Source organism: Pygoscelis adeliae, unplaced genomic scaffold (assembly GCF_000699105.1).
Source record: "Pygoscelis adeliae isolate BGI_AS28 unplaced genomic scaffold, ASM69910v1 Scaffold57, whole genome shotgun sequence".
Taxonomy (NCBI): domain Eukaryota; kingdom Metazoa; phylum Chordata; class Aves; order Sphenisciformes; family Spheniscidae; genus Pygoscelis; species Pygoscelis adeliae.
Genome location: NW_008825615.1, coordinates 1,202,245 through 1,214,964, shown reverse-complemented (window position 1 = coordinate 1,214,964; position 12,720 = coordinate 1,202,245). Strand labels below are relative to the sequence as shown.

General features: G+C 43.7%; 1 protein-coding gene across 1 annotated transcript in view; it reads right to left on the bottom strand.

Moving 5' to 3' along the window:
- Window positions 1-3,729: 3,729 nt before the first annotated feature.
- CGA (glycoprotein hormones, alpha polypeptide) overlaps window positions 3,730-12,720 on the bottom strand; it is a 9,141-nt gene continuing 150 nt past the window's right edge. Inside the window, exons 2-4 of the mRNA XM_009333102.1 lie at window positions 6,821-6,927; window positions 5,622-5,806; window positions 3,730-4,140 (exon numbers count right to left, since the gene is read on the bottom strand). Coding sequence (XP_009331377.1) covers window positions 4,063-4,140; window positions 5,622-5,806; window positions 6,821-6,920 — 363 coding nt within the window. The 5' untranslated portion in view covers window positions 6,921-6,927 and the 3' untranslated portion in view covers window positions 3,730-4,062. The remainder of the gene's footprint in view (window positions 4,141-5,621; window positions 5,807-6,820; window positions 6,928-12,720) is intronic.

Genomic DNA, 12,720 nt, shown 5'->3' with positions numbered 1-12,720 from the left:
CCCGGGGATCCCTCCTTGCTGACTGCTGCGGCCCAGCCTGCGGCACACAGGGACTCAGGAGGTCTCTCCATCCCAGTCTGGTGGACACGGCTCCTGTGCCTGTGTGCAGGTTTGGCCAGCAGCGAAGCTGAGCATCTGTCCCAGACAGGCGTGCGTGCACACACAAACACACAGAGGGCACCAAGGCAGCCAGACAGGCAGACTACCCAACAGACCACTGCCTTTAGCCACACTCACATAAAAACCAACAACCCTCACTTAAATGTAAGTAAGCCCAGTCCTGTTCCTCCTCTCTGGCTGATCAGGACTGAAGTCCTTTATGAAAAAATATGTGCCTTCACTTTCTAGATTCACAAGCACGCTCACATTCACAGATCCTTGAATATCAGCCCAGCCTGTAAAGCCGCATGCCCGGGCTCCCTTACCCGGTAAGCAGGTCTCCTTCTACTTGCCAGCCAGTCCAGCTTGAAGTTTGCTAGTAAGCAGGGGCGTGCACTACGCACTCGTCTCACAAGCACCCCCACAATCGCAGATCACTTGAATATTAACACAGCTTCTCAGTCCACCCGTGCCCAGACCCTGGGTCTCCTTACCCAGCACAGGCTCTGACCTCGAGTCCTTCCAGATGCAGGCTTCCTCCTGCTCACTAACTAGTCCAGCTTGAAGTTTGCTAGCAAATTACACACACATGTGCACACAGGATTAAATTCGCTGGGGGAAAAATAAACCCACTTCGGTATCTACAGGTGTTGCCATTTAGACCTCTCCCACATAAGCACACACCCTGGTCCCTCCAGCTGCTGACACCTAGACCTACAAGCCTTACGGTCCACGGTGCCTCCAGTTGCTACCACCCACACCTCTCCTGCATATTTCTCTCTCTAGTTGCTGGCACCAAGACCTACGGGTCCCTTCTCCAGTTGTTAGCACTTAGACCTTGCAGCACTCACACATAGGATAGAAAGTGAGATTACACAGGAAAAAAAAGAAGTTAAGTGAAGGATTTAATAAGAAGATGGGACAGACTGCAGTGATCAAGCAGAGGGCTCAGTCAGCAAGCATATTGACCGGCAGCTTGCAGACACAACTGGTCCCTTTAATACCCCTCTCCTCTGTTTTCCCACGCTTGCTCCTCCCCAATCCACCCTGATCCCCACCACCACCTTTCTCCACCTTTGGCCCTCCCTCTAAACATCCTGTAATAAGTTTTGCACAGTCCCACGAGCCCCTTCTGATACCCCATAACGAGTTTTGCACAGCCCCCCGTGCCTCCCTCAAACACCCCACTGCACCGAGGGCAGCCTTGCTCCCCCTTCCCACCGGTTAGGGAGCTCAGGCTGCCCCTCTCCAGCGCGGTGCCCGCGGGCCATCGCTAACGGCCCATCAATCAGCGGCTGAAGAGGGCTGGTCCTTCTCATTGTCTCCTTTATCGCCTGCTGTTAGGTTTGTGTATCTGCGTGTTTATTTTATCGCTTTCCTTGTCATGTGTTATTTCTTCTAAACTGAAGAGTTTGAACTTAACGAGGCGGATGCTCCCGCATTCCACATACGCACCCTCACAATACACACTTTGCAAGCTCTTGGTGCCTGAGGTCGCCTTAGGGGGGAGAGGGATCCGTGAGTTGAGAAGTTCATGACTAAATGGCTTTGTACAAGCAAGAGGGAAAATCTGCTCAGAACGAAAAAGAGACCAGGCACCCTAGAATGACACAGGGCTACAGCATCCCATGTCTTCTTTAAACCATGGGTTTCGCTCTAATTGGTTATTGGTTTTCAATATTTCTATGGTTTTATGATGCAAAATACGGAAGTTGATTCAGAAGATGCAAAAATAAGTTTATCATGTCACCAACGTGCTATTGTGGGCAGCACAGGCGTAGACAGACAAGCAAGTACTCGATACTGCCAGAGGAGCTCACTTGAGTAAGAGGTCATCCAAGAAGTTTGGCAAGACGAAAAGGCACACCTCCTCTGCAAGTGAACTTCAGAGAATGTGCTTCCCTGCTCTCCCTTTCAGTCCTGTCGAAGTTATGAGAAAATGCAATACCATTCCCAAAGGTAATCATCTTGCAGCTTCAGATCACTCCTCTCTCGTTGCCCAGAAACCCCAGGCAGGACCTGGCTCTCCTGCAAAACTACATTTAATATCAATCACGTTTAATAAAATTGTACAACAATGTGGACTTGTGAGTCAGCTATAGCGGCTGCTTGACGTGTATTCCTGTGATGTCTTGAGTGATGATCCAGAATGAGAAATTAGACTTCTCATTGTGAAAACCTGTGCTGCTGATTAAACTCATCCTAACGACCACCCTACTGGATTACCTCCCCTTTGACCAAAAGTAATGTTGAAGCAAATGAGACACATAAAACATTAGGGAAAAACTTTCCGGAAGACTGAAATTTTCCAGCATAGTAAGAATAGTGAAGCGACAAGATCAGTCTTCTTGCAAGATTCTGGAATAACCACTGGAGCTTTTTTTCAAGAGCAAGTCGGGCAAAACATCTCCCAGGAATGGCACGGTGCAGCTGATTCTGCACTGGGACATGGGACTGGACCAGACCAGTGGTTCCCAGGGCAGAGACTGAATCAGGGGGTTAAGGCATGGAGGTCAGGCTAATAAGGTTTAGTGGACATATGCTGAATAATGCTGCCCTAAGAACCTCATCTCCCCTATCTATGAGAAGTCTTTTCTTCTCCATAAAGCCCCATGATTGTATTCTTAGAAAACAGCACTGAATTTGCACTCCAATAGACAGACGGGTGGATGAATAGTGGATTTAGACCATCATTAGATCCTGCCGGTCTTGGGCTGCTCAAATGCCCCATCACAGCTTTGCCCTGGAGGCCTGTCTAAACTATTTGAGTCATTTGGCACTGGCGCAGACATCAGCCACGGCCATGCCCCAGGACAGACCATCCACCCTCACAGCCTGACCTCAGGCAACCTTCCCTGTCCCCATTAGAAGATCTTACTGCTACCTTCACAGCATCTGCTGCAGGGAAATCCCTGACAAATATATCTGAGGCTTTTTGAGACAGCACATTTAAACCCTTGCAGCCAGCGACCATAGCAAGGCTGATGTTCTCACCCCAGATATTAGGGTGAAGAGCAGGGGAATTCCTTCACTTCAGTTCCCATGAGCGGGCTCCAGACCTGCAAGCAGTTCCACCAGAGACCCCAATCCAACCCACTTCAGCTGAACAAGTGCAACTCTAAACTCCCAGTTTATGATATTAAGGTCATGTATTCTGAATACATACTCTGTGGTCCACTTCCCACCTAACATTTTCCCTAACTCTCACATTTGTATATCTGGGTTCAGCACATTGCATTTGGGAATTACTAAAGCCCTATACCATGCACACCTTAAATAGGTAGTACTGTTGTAGCACTCCTCTATTCTACAATTGCTACACCAAACTGTACAATTCTTTATAACATCTGATTCTGCATCCATTTATCTATCTATATGAGAGGAGATTAAGTTCAGAGAAAAATAAAAGATGGCACAGAAGGACAGAGCATACACTGTTAAACTTTCTGCCCACAAGGTAAAGAGAAAATGGAAGAGAAACAGGAGAAACAAAATGTTGAGTCTTCAAAAAAATCTAATCACTAGATGTATAAGGGGAAATTATTGCTTCTTTTTCTGTCCACTTTCCCATCCCTCCCTGCCTCCTTCCCTCCCTCTCCCACAAAAAAAAAAAAAATCTAGAAATTAACTCAGCAGAATCTTTTTTTTGTTTGTTTTGTTTTAAGTTATTAAATCATCATTTTTCCTCAAGAAACATTGATGATTTAACTGACAGTTTATTTTAAAAATAGATCAAGCCTTCGGTTGTCATGCAAGTGCTGTATTTCATCCCTAATGGAAATAATTAAACTTACTTAAATGCATGAAGAAGCAAAGAGGAAATAAAACAGCCATCCATCTTATTCAAAGGTCTACCCAGTGTCTTGACCAGAAAACATAAGATTTTACATAGTGGTGCTATAAAAGCTGAAAAACAAATATTCCATTCACCGTTGTCCTTGATCATTAACAAAGGGACAGGCTTTAGGATTTATGATAGTAGCAGGTACTGCAGTGACAATCTGTATGGTTCTCTATCTTCACATTGTCCTTAAGGGTAATCTTAAAAAAAGAAAACACACACACATAACAAATAATTAGGATTAGCTAGACAGTAAAAACAGCATTCTCAAGTAAAAGATGGCTGAAGCCTTTTTGTTAACCACAAAGTACACAGGCTCTTTGGGGTTAGTATACTAGAGCAGCCTCTGAACGCCAACCTGTGAAGCTGCATCACCAGTGGCTTTCAGAGCCGTAAAGAGAAAGTTTTCAATAGTGACATAGTTTGGTGTCCTTAATTTGGCACTTCTTAAAGTGTCTAATTTTCAAAAAGTGTCAAGTAACCAATCTATGAAAAATCAGGAAGTGTCCTCAGAATTTTTCACATGGGGATTATAAAAACAGAGACCACAAACACGATGAGTCATTTTTATTTTTAATCTCGACCAAATTCTAGTTGCTGTCTCAGGGCAAGTATAATGTTAGTGGTCTAGAAAAAGATCTATGCTCTACTCAGATGAAGAGCCAGGATTCAGCCAGGTTCAGCTGTAGGTGTCTATAGGTAAGTCAGGTATCTGGGCTCTCATCACAGCCAGTGGAGACCCAGTGCTCTGTTCAGCTGCACACACAGAGCCGTCAACTGCCATTTAAGATGTCAGAGGGAATCCCACCAAGCCCCCAGCTGCCACTCCAGAAGGTCTTTTATGGGTCCTGTGTCTGCCAGCCATACACAGATGTCCTGAGTACACCAGGGTATTTCAAATGGTACCAAATCTGTGAGTGGGTAACTGAACTGACCCTCTAGTCAACACACTTAATGAGCCTGATTCAGATCACCACAGGATAGACACCTTAGCTTGTTTCAACTAGCTCACCATTTATTCAATAAAATTTAAGGTTTCTTCACCTGGGGCTGAATGACTCCCAAAATAATCAGCTTTAGCAGAACCTCTCTTTAAGAGAACCTTCCAGATGAGAGTGTTAAATGCTCAAAGTAGTTGCACATGTTTACAGTTCCCTCTTGGTTATACTATTAAAAGTAAACACAACCTCAATGAATCTAACGAGCACAGGTGGTTTTTGTCCCTCATTCCCATATACGTAATTGATAGTATTGACCAGCCACCTTTGCAGAGAACTCCTGCCTATGCAGGAAAGACACAAAGAAAATGACTAATTAAAATCAAATACCCACTGCATAGCACTTAAGGGGAGGGTGCACATCCAGGCGAGTTAAAAGCAAGGGGACAGCAAGTCCACCACCAGAACTTCGGGTGTCATGCGTCAAAGTAGTTTTACTGAAGTCAGTGACACTGCATCAATTTCCACATCCCAGCTGAGTATCAGTCTCGGTACTGGCTGACTTTTTAATTTCCTCTTTAGAAAAAAGAAAGAACCCAAGAGCAAAGGGTATAAATGCCAAGGATGTTTCCCTCAAATAATTCTCCAATGTCCTCCAGCAAAAACATATTCTTTCTATGCACTGGTTCAGCTAAACGTTGCATCCTAAAACAAGCTTAAACGGGTCTCATTCACAGCCTCACCTTGGTAAAAGCCTTTGCTACGCAGCATGTTGCTTCTGATGTAATGTTCTTTGGAACAAGCATGGTCTTCTTGGACCTCATCGGAGTGGGATAGGCCCGGGAGAAACAGCACCCAGTGCACTGGTAAATGGGTGCTCCTGGCTTGGAAAAGAATCTGTTCTCCCCTAGCTTGCACTCTGGACAACCTGCCATAAAAATATAAGGAAGAGACTTTTACTTGGTCTCCAGCTGTATTTTCATTTTCATAAATAAAGGGAAAGTGTGGGTGGTAAGAGGAAGCACTGGCCACACTTTGCTGCTTGATGGCTGCAGAACAGAAAAGCACAGACAGCAAAGCTCTCCTCTTTAGGGTCCTTCAAGTCAGCAACACACACAGTCTGTAAAACTAGAGTGTGGCTTTCTAGATAAGGCACAAGCATCATTGTATCTTTTCTGGTTTTCTAAATTTTGTTGACAGTTGTGGAGGGGTTTTTTGTATGTTTTTTTTTTCTATATACTATATAGATATATAGATATATGGAGGGTTTTTTTTCTACTATACTAGCTATCCCTAGAAAACTTCCTACTAGCTACAGATAGTTAAATAGCACCAGCAGGATTTGTAGTGCTTCTTAAACATTGCCTGTTTTCAGGCAAGACTCTGTTATCAAGAGTTGTAAAAATGCCCAGTGATCCCAAGATTTTTGTAGCTTGCATTTTTCTATATTCAGTTTGAGGCTGAATAAAAAAAACAACCACAACCTTCAAAACACCCCTAAAATCTTCCTAATATGCCTCTTTCGTAGAATGCTACACCACCAAGATGCCATATTCTGGGATCTACAGAGGAAAAACATTCTGCATATTATGAGGAGAAACTATGGTTCTGCTGTTCCTGATGTTATGTTGCCATTTAGATCTCAGGTGTACAAGAAACCGAAACGTTTCTATTTGATAATGTTTCAAGGATTAAGATCACCCATGTCAACATGAGGACACAGTCATCTGGGAGACTCTTGACCTGGAGGAACCAAGTTTAGAGAAGAAATAGGAAGTATACTCATAGCAAAATTATCTTGATTTATCATACCTTCATATCTCAGTGTCAATAAATGCAACTGAATGATGAGATTTATGACCACATTTATAAAACATGTGAAAGTTTAATTAATACTCTTTATGAACAATTGCCCTGTTTCTGAATGCTGAAAGCAGCTTACCCTGCATGAGAAACTCTCCATCTGGGAAAGCATGAAGAAGATGCAGAAATACAGACAAAATGGTCAAAGTGACAGCTGCATACTTCCCGTAGCAATCCATGATCTTTCTGGAAATACAAATAAATACATTTTTAAGGGACTGTTTCGCATTGAGTATAGTACCAGCATCTAGGCTACACACTGATACAGCATTCAGTGCAAGTAACAGAGACAATTTAGAACCAGGATTGGAAACAAAATGCAGGGTACTGATGTGCATTTTATAGGATCAGAAAATTGACTTCACCATAACAAAATTGTGCCTCTCTTTCTGGCCTTAACAGTTTTTTCTGAATATTAACATAAACCACAGCACATAAACTTCAAACGTCATAACTGCCTAATATTTATGGTAGAATGGATAAAGCCAGCAAATGCTTATGGAGAGGATGAAAGAATCTGCAGAGTCTGGGCCATGAAAAGACTAATTTCAGGGGAAATAATTTCACATCAGGACATAATTTCCTGAACCAAGAGTCAGATTATTTGTCCACACACTGAGCTCTTCAGTGCCAAAGTCCCCATAAACAGATTTTCGCAGACCTGTCCCTCGGTGGGAGAAAGCTCCTCCGACCATTGTAATTAGAGGGGCACTATATGCTGTGCTCCAGAGCACCCGAGGAGACACGGTGCCAAGAGAGAGCTCAGAAGGGCTTGAAACAGCCACCTGCATCGCACGGAGGCCTCGTCAGGGCAGCTCAGGGTCAGGGTGGTCCCAGGGAGTTCAGCATCGCTGCAACATTCTGGACCAAGACTTCTTTTAGGCTTCATTTTACCGATGCAGCAATTGACTTTTGGGTTCTGGTATAAACACACCCCAGTCATCTCGTACTTTTACAGATTTTTTCAATAGATTAATTTTGTGCAAGAAGGCTACATGCAGCATGGCACATCTGTCCTTCTACTGCTAGCGCACAAGATGAAGTGGCCATAAATAGCATATCACATGTTCTCTGGGTAATTCAACAGAAATGCAGTTGTGTGACTATATTTGATCCAGATCAAATCTATACCACAGGGCAATGCGTATCTCTGATATGAATAACTGGGGGAACCATAACATTAAAGATGCAGGATATATAAGTTGCAACTGTACGAGTATCATCCCAAATTCTCTGCTTGATTTTTTTTTAAATGAATTTACTTTTTTTCATTATTAGTCACAATAAGATTTCAGGGAGCGGGGCGGGGATGACACACACACACGAAACCTCAGTTCTCTCCGTATCCAAACATCAGATGTACTAAGTAAGGGCTACCTGCAGATCAGCAGGATGCTTTTTGGTAATTACCACACGACCTTTAAAATTATTCTGAAGCATTTTGTACCAGCCTGGTCAGAGACAAAAAACTGGTCATAAACTGGTCATAAGAAACTGGTGTTTCTTTTGAGCCAGAGAACTCCCATGTGCCTGTGGCATGGCCTGGGAGGACCTGCCTTACTGGAAAGTCAGGCAGGATCTGAGTTAGGCTGAAGATGCCACAAGCATTTTTGGATCTTCATGTTATAAACATCTGGTCAACTAATGCTACTTTTAAAAATCTTGGATTCATCTGAGCGATGAACACATAAAACAAAATACTGAACCTCACTTCTGCTCTTGTCAGCATTAAAATGTAGTATTTTAGGCACAAAGTTTGTAACCTTCCTTCTCAAGCACTAAGCCTCCATATTGTACTGACAATTTCTTTGTGTTCAGTCTAAGACCGTTTTGGCCCAGCCTCTCACTCGGAAAACAGGATTTCCCCCTTAAAAATTATTTTCTTCCAAAGCATAGACCTGAGCCCTTCCTTTAGAAATGAACAGGAATTAGTTATATCCCATGGTCAAGAAAGTGGGTCCATGGAGAAAAGAGCTGTACAAAGGATGCTGAAGTATTAAATTCCCTAGCCGGGGCAGCCTGTGCAGGTGACAGAGACAGCAGCACTCCTTCACCCAACCTGGCTGGCCGGGGACAGCCTTGCCTTGGAGGACTGAGTTTCAGGGTCTTTTTATTGCTGAGACACAGAGCACATTTCAACAGGGGGAGTTTCCCTGCCCTTACAGATTATCATGTGAGGGATTCTGAGCTGAGCACTGCTCATCTTCACCCTGAAGAGATGGTCCTTGGCTGTGCAGCAGTGCCTGGTTCACCAGCCCCAGTTGCTCCTGATCGGCTTCAGACAAGCACCCCAGGCTGCATCCCAAGCCCGCAGCTCCTTTTGGAAAGGGGAGCAAGCAAACAAAAACTTGCTTTGTTTTGTGGGCACACTCCCCCACAGCACCAAACTCTTTACCTGCCTTCTCAGAAACGTTATCTGATCATGCAGATCTCTCCACCTCTGCAGTCACCTTCCCAGGCCATGGCTGGAGCTAACCAACAGCTCGTTTGGGCTGTGTCTGAACTGCAGTGCTGACAGCATCTCCAGATTCTTGCAACTGGATCTTTTGAACAATTTCTTCTATGCCTGCATAGACCACCTGATCCCTTGACTTTAAAAGACTGAAACTGTCACACAAGAGCATGATGTGCTAATGACTAATGTGCGGAATAAGGCCCCAAGCTGACAACACTAATATATACATTTTAGATACTGAAAGCTACTCTGCGCTTAGCAAGAAAAAAAAAAAAAAAAAGCATTCAATCCTTAACTACTAAAGAGCTTCTCTTCTTCCAAATACACCAGTCAATGCTGCTACTCCATGATAAATATCCTCCAGTGACAGATCAAATTTTGGCACCAAATATTTCTAAAAATGAGGTGGCAATGAGAAGGACAATAATGCAAGCAACAAAGAAATTGATCTTGAGATTTGGTGTAGAGGTTATTTAAGCATGCTATAGTGATCAGAGAAGGCACTGACAACCCTAACCAGGAAAGATGGTAGAAAATCAAGACGGGAAAGTATAATTAAACAAAGATAGCTTTTGCATATTGGAAACATATTTCTTTTCAGATTTTGCACCTACCCAGCAGAATCCCTGCAATGACTGCCACAATGATGCAAATGTTCAAACAATGCCTGCCCACATCTGCAGGGACAGGCAAACTTGAGGTGGTCCAAGGAGTGAAGCTACTTGCCTGGTATGATTATCTGAGAGTGAACCTGGAGCACTGGGATGTGTACAAAGAGACATATTGATTAGCAGAGGGACACTCCATCACTGCACAAATTCCCAGAGATATATGGGGACATGAGGCTGCTACAGACAGGTCAGCAAGTCTTGGTTCACTGATCAAACAGATGTACAACGCAGTCATCAAAGGTAGCAGTTCAGACTGCAGCAGAGCACGGGCCCTACAAGATAGCTTTGAAACCGGGACAATGATACAAACAAAATCAAAGAGAGCTCCATCCTTGTAGCAGTCAGAAAAAGATCACGCCCAGGCAGATGGGGCTGAGACCAAAGGCAGGATGACGAGAACACGGCCCTTGCCTGACTGGGGTTAGCAAAGTGGAAAGAAACAAAGTTTATAAGCAAGACTGATGCGCAATGGTCTCCAGTGCAATGAATGAAGGCACAAAAGTGGAAACAAACCTCTTTCTAATTAAGACAGCAAAAACTAGAGGTAAGAGGCTGATCTGAAGCCCAGCTAAACTGAATGGCTAAGAGGCCAATGAGGTTGCAATTAACGGGTGGCAAGGGTTGGGTGCTGGGTACAAGTAAATTCACCTCCTCCCTCCCACCTGCTCAGCAAGTCAGTCCATGCTGGCAGAAAACAGAGGATAAAGGAGTTAAAAGCAGCCAATAATGAACAGGAAGAAAAACCATTGGCAGCAATTGTGGAAGCACTGGAAAGAAGCATTTGGAAGAGGTATCAAAAAGCTAGTTCAATGTATGTAGGTACGTATGCATGCAGGCTGAATGCAACCTGTAGCTACTATCTCTGCTTGGGCTTTTACCAAAACCCCATTCGAGTACAAGAAATAGTATTCTGATGTTAATCAACAGGTGGCAAAGGAAACAGGGGATGCCGTTAACACGGTAGTCCCATGGAAGCACTGAACATGGCTCTCAGGTTTCTGAGAAGCAGCTGACAGCTCTCTGTGCCCTGTTCCCTTGACAAAAGTAACCTGTGTCCGCAGGAGAAAGGTGGTCCTTCACACTGTTTAGATCCACAGACTCCTATGGTCCTGCCAAACATTTTAGGAACTGAACTGAGCTCAGCTGCATCTATGGAGTTGCGCTGAATAAATTGCCTGGATCCCTCCCTCCAGCAAGTAAGGCTTTTTTTAAGGTTATTTACTGTATATGCTCTTTCCAGCCCCATAGAGGGGGCATGACTGATGGTAGACTTGCCTGCACTGGGACACAATCCCACAGTTTAATGTTCTGCCCTGCTCCATCCAAGGGGACATACCCCAGAGTGCAAGGAGCCAGCTGGAGGGGCTCATGCACCAGCAGGAGAAGACAGACAGCCTTTTCCAAACAACCTGTTCCCACATCATCCTGAGCCTTTTGAGAGCCTGGATGCTCGAGCAGCTCCAATAAGACGCCAGCCACAGGAATAACACCACAACCCTTGACTGATTATTCCATGATTTCATGCTCTTTGCAGAAGGCACAGTGGCATTCTCCATCCTGATTTTTCTAAGAACACATAATGCTATGATTTGGTACATTATAAGGGTTTGAGGTAATCCCAGAGGGAAGTTGTTTAAATTACATTAACCAAAAGGGGAATTGAAATTGCAGTCTTGCACTTCCTCTATTGAGTCAGACTGTCAGGCTCATACAAAAAAAACCAAAGATACCTGTCGATAAAACCCAGATGTGATCTTCTCTACTATTCCAATACAACAGCCATTTTGCCTGATGGTCTTACTTGGTTTTCTGACTGTGCTCACACTGCTAACCCAGTTAGTGTCTACACCACTCATGTCATCTCACCATCAACTCAAAGGAAGCTTTTACTTTGCTCTATTAAATATTGTCTTTCTTAAGCTATTGGAACAGTATATAATGCATAAATTTCAGCAGCTCTTTGGAAAGATGGCAATTTTAAGATTTCCCCAGCAGTTAAAGTCTCACCTCATTATTTACAATATCTTGTCTTTTTCAGTAAATAAGTTGTCATATTACCAGTTACCATCATAAAGACAGGCGATCATCTGTATTTGCAAACAGGCCTTCTGTTCAGGTACGGGTGGGACTCTTTACATTCATGTCAAGCTCCACTGGATCAGAATCCCTTGTCTAACTCTGTGGTCCATGTCCTGGCACAGACATGCCAGAAAGCTCTGTTCAACAGGCATCCTTTGTACTGATTGTACGAAATAACCTAATGTTTTCGCGTTAACTTGGGACGTCCCTCTATACATTTCCATAGGGTGACGGTGGTGCTGTCATACCCAACAGCAGTTAAACACTTTGCACATCGTGTTCATTTCTTTCTGGGACGCTTGGCCATGAGGTACGGCTGTGTCACAGCAACGACAAACTACAAGTGACAGCGCTTCACTTGCAGCCCAGTGTCATGTACACAATAACCTGTTAGCAAGCCACTGGAGACTGAGAAATCTTCCCTAACATATTTTTTTTTTCCTTCCCTTAACATATTTAATCATGACTGGCAATTTAAAGTCTCTAAAAGATGAATTAGTACCACAGGTTGTGTAACATTTGACATTTGACAGCAACACCATTAACCAGGAGAAAAACACAAAATTACTGATGAAGAATTACCAGACCCGATCAGAAATCACAAAATATCGATATTTAGCTGCAATACAATTCTAGAACCTAATTTTCTTCTACTTGCAGAGCTAGCTTAACCCCAAGCACTGATGGTTTAGTCCCAAACCAACCTTTAAGTTAATTTTCAAAGTAAAAACTTGGACAGAATGGAAGGAGAAGAAAACTTTTGGAGAGAAGGGA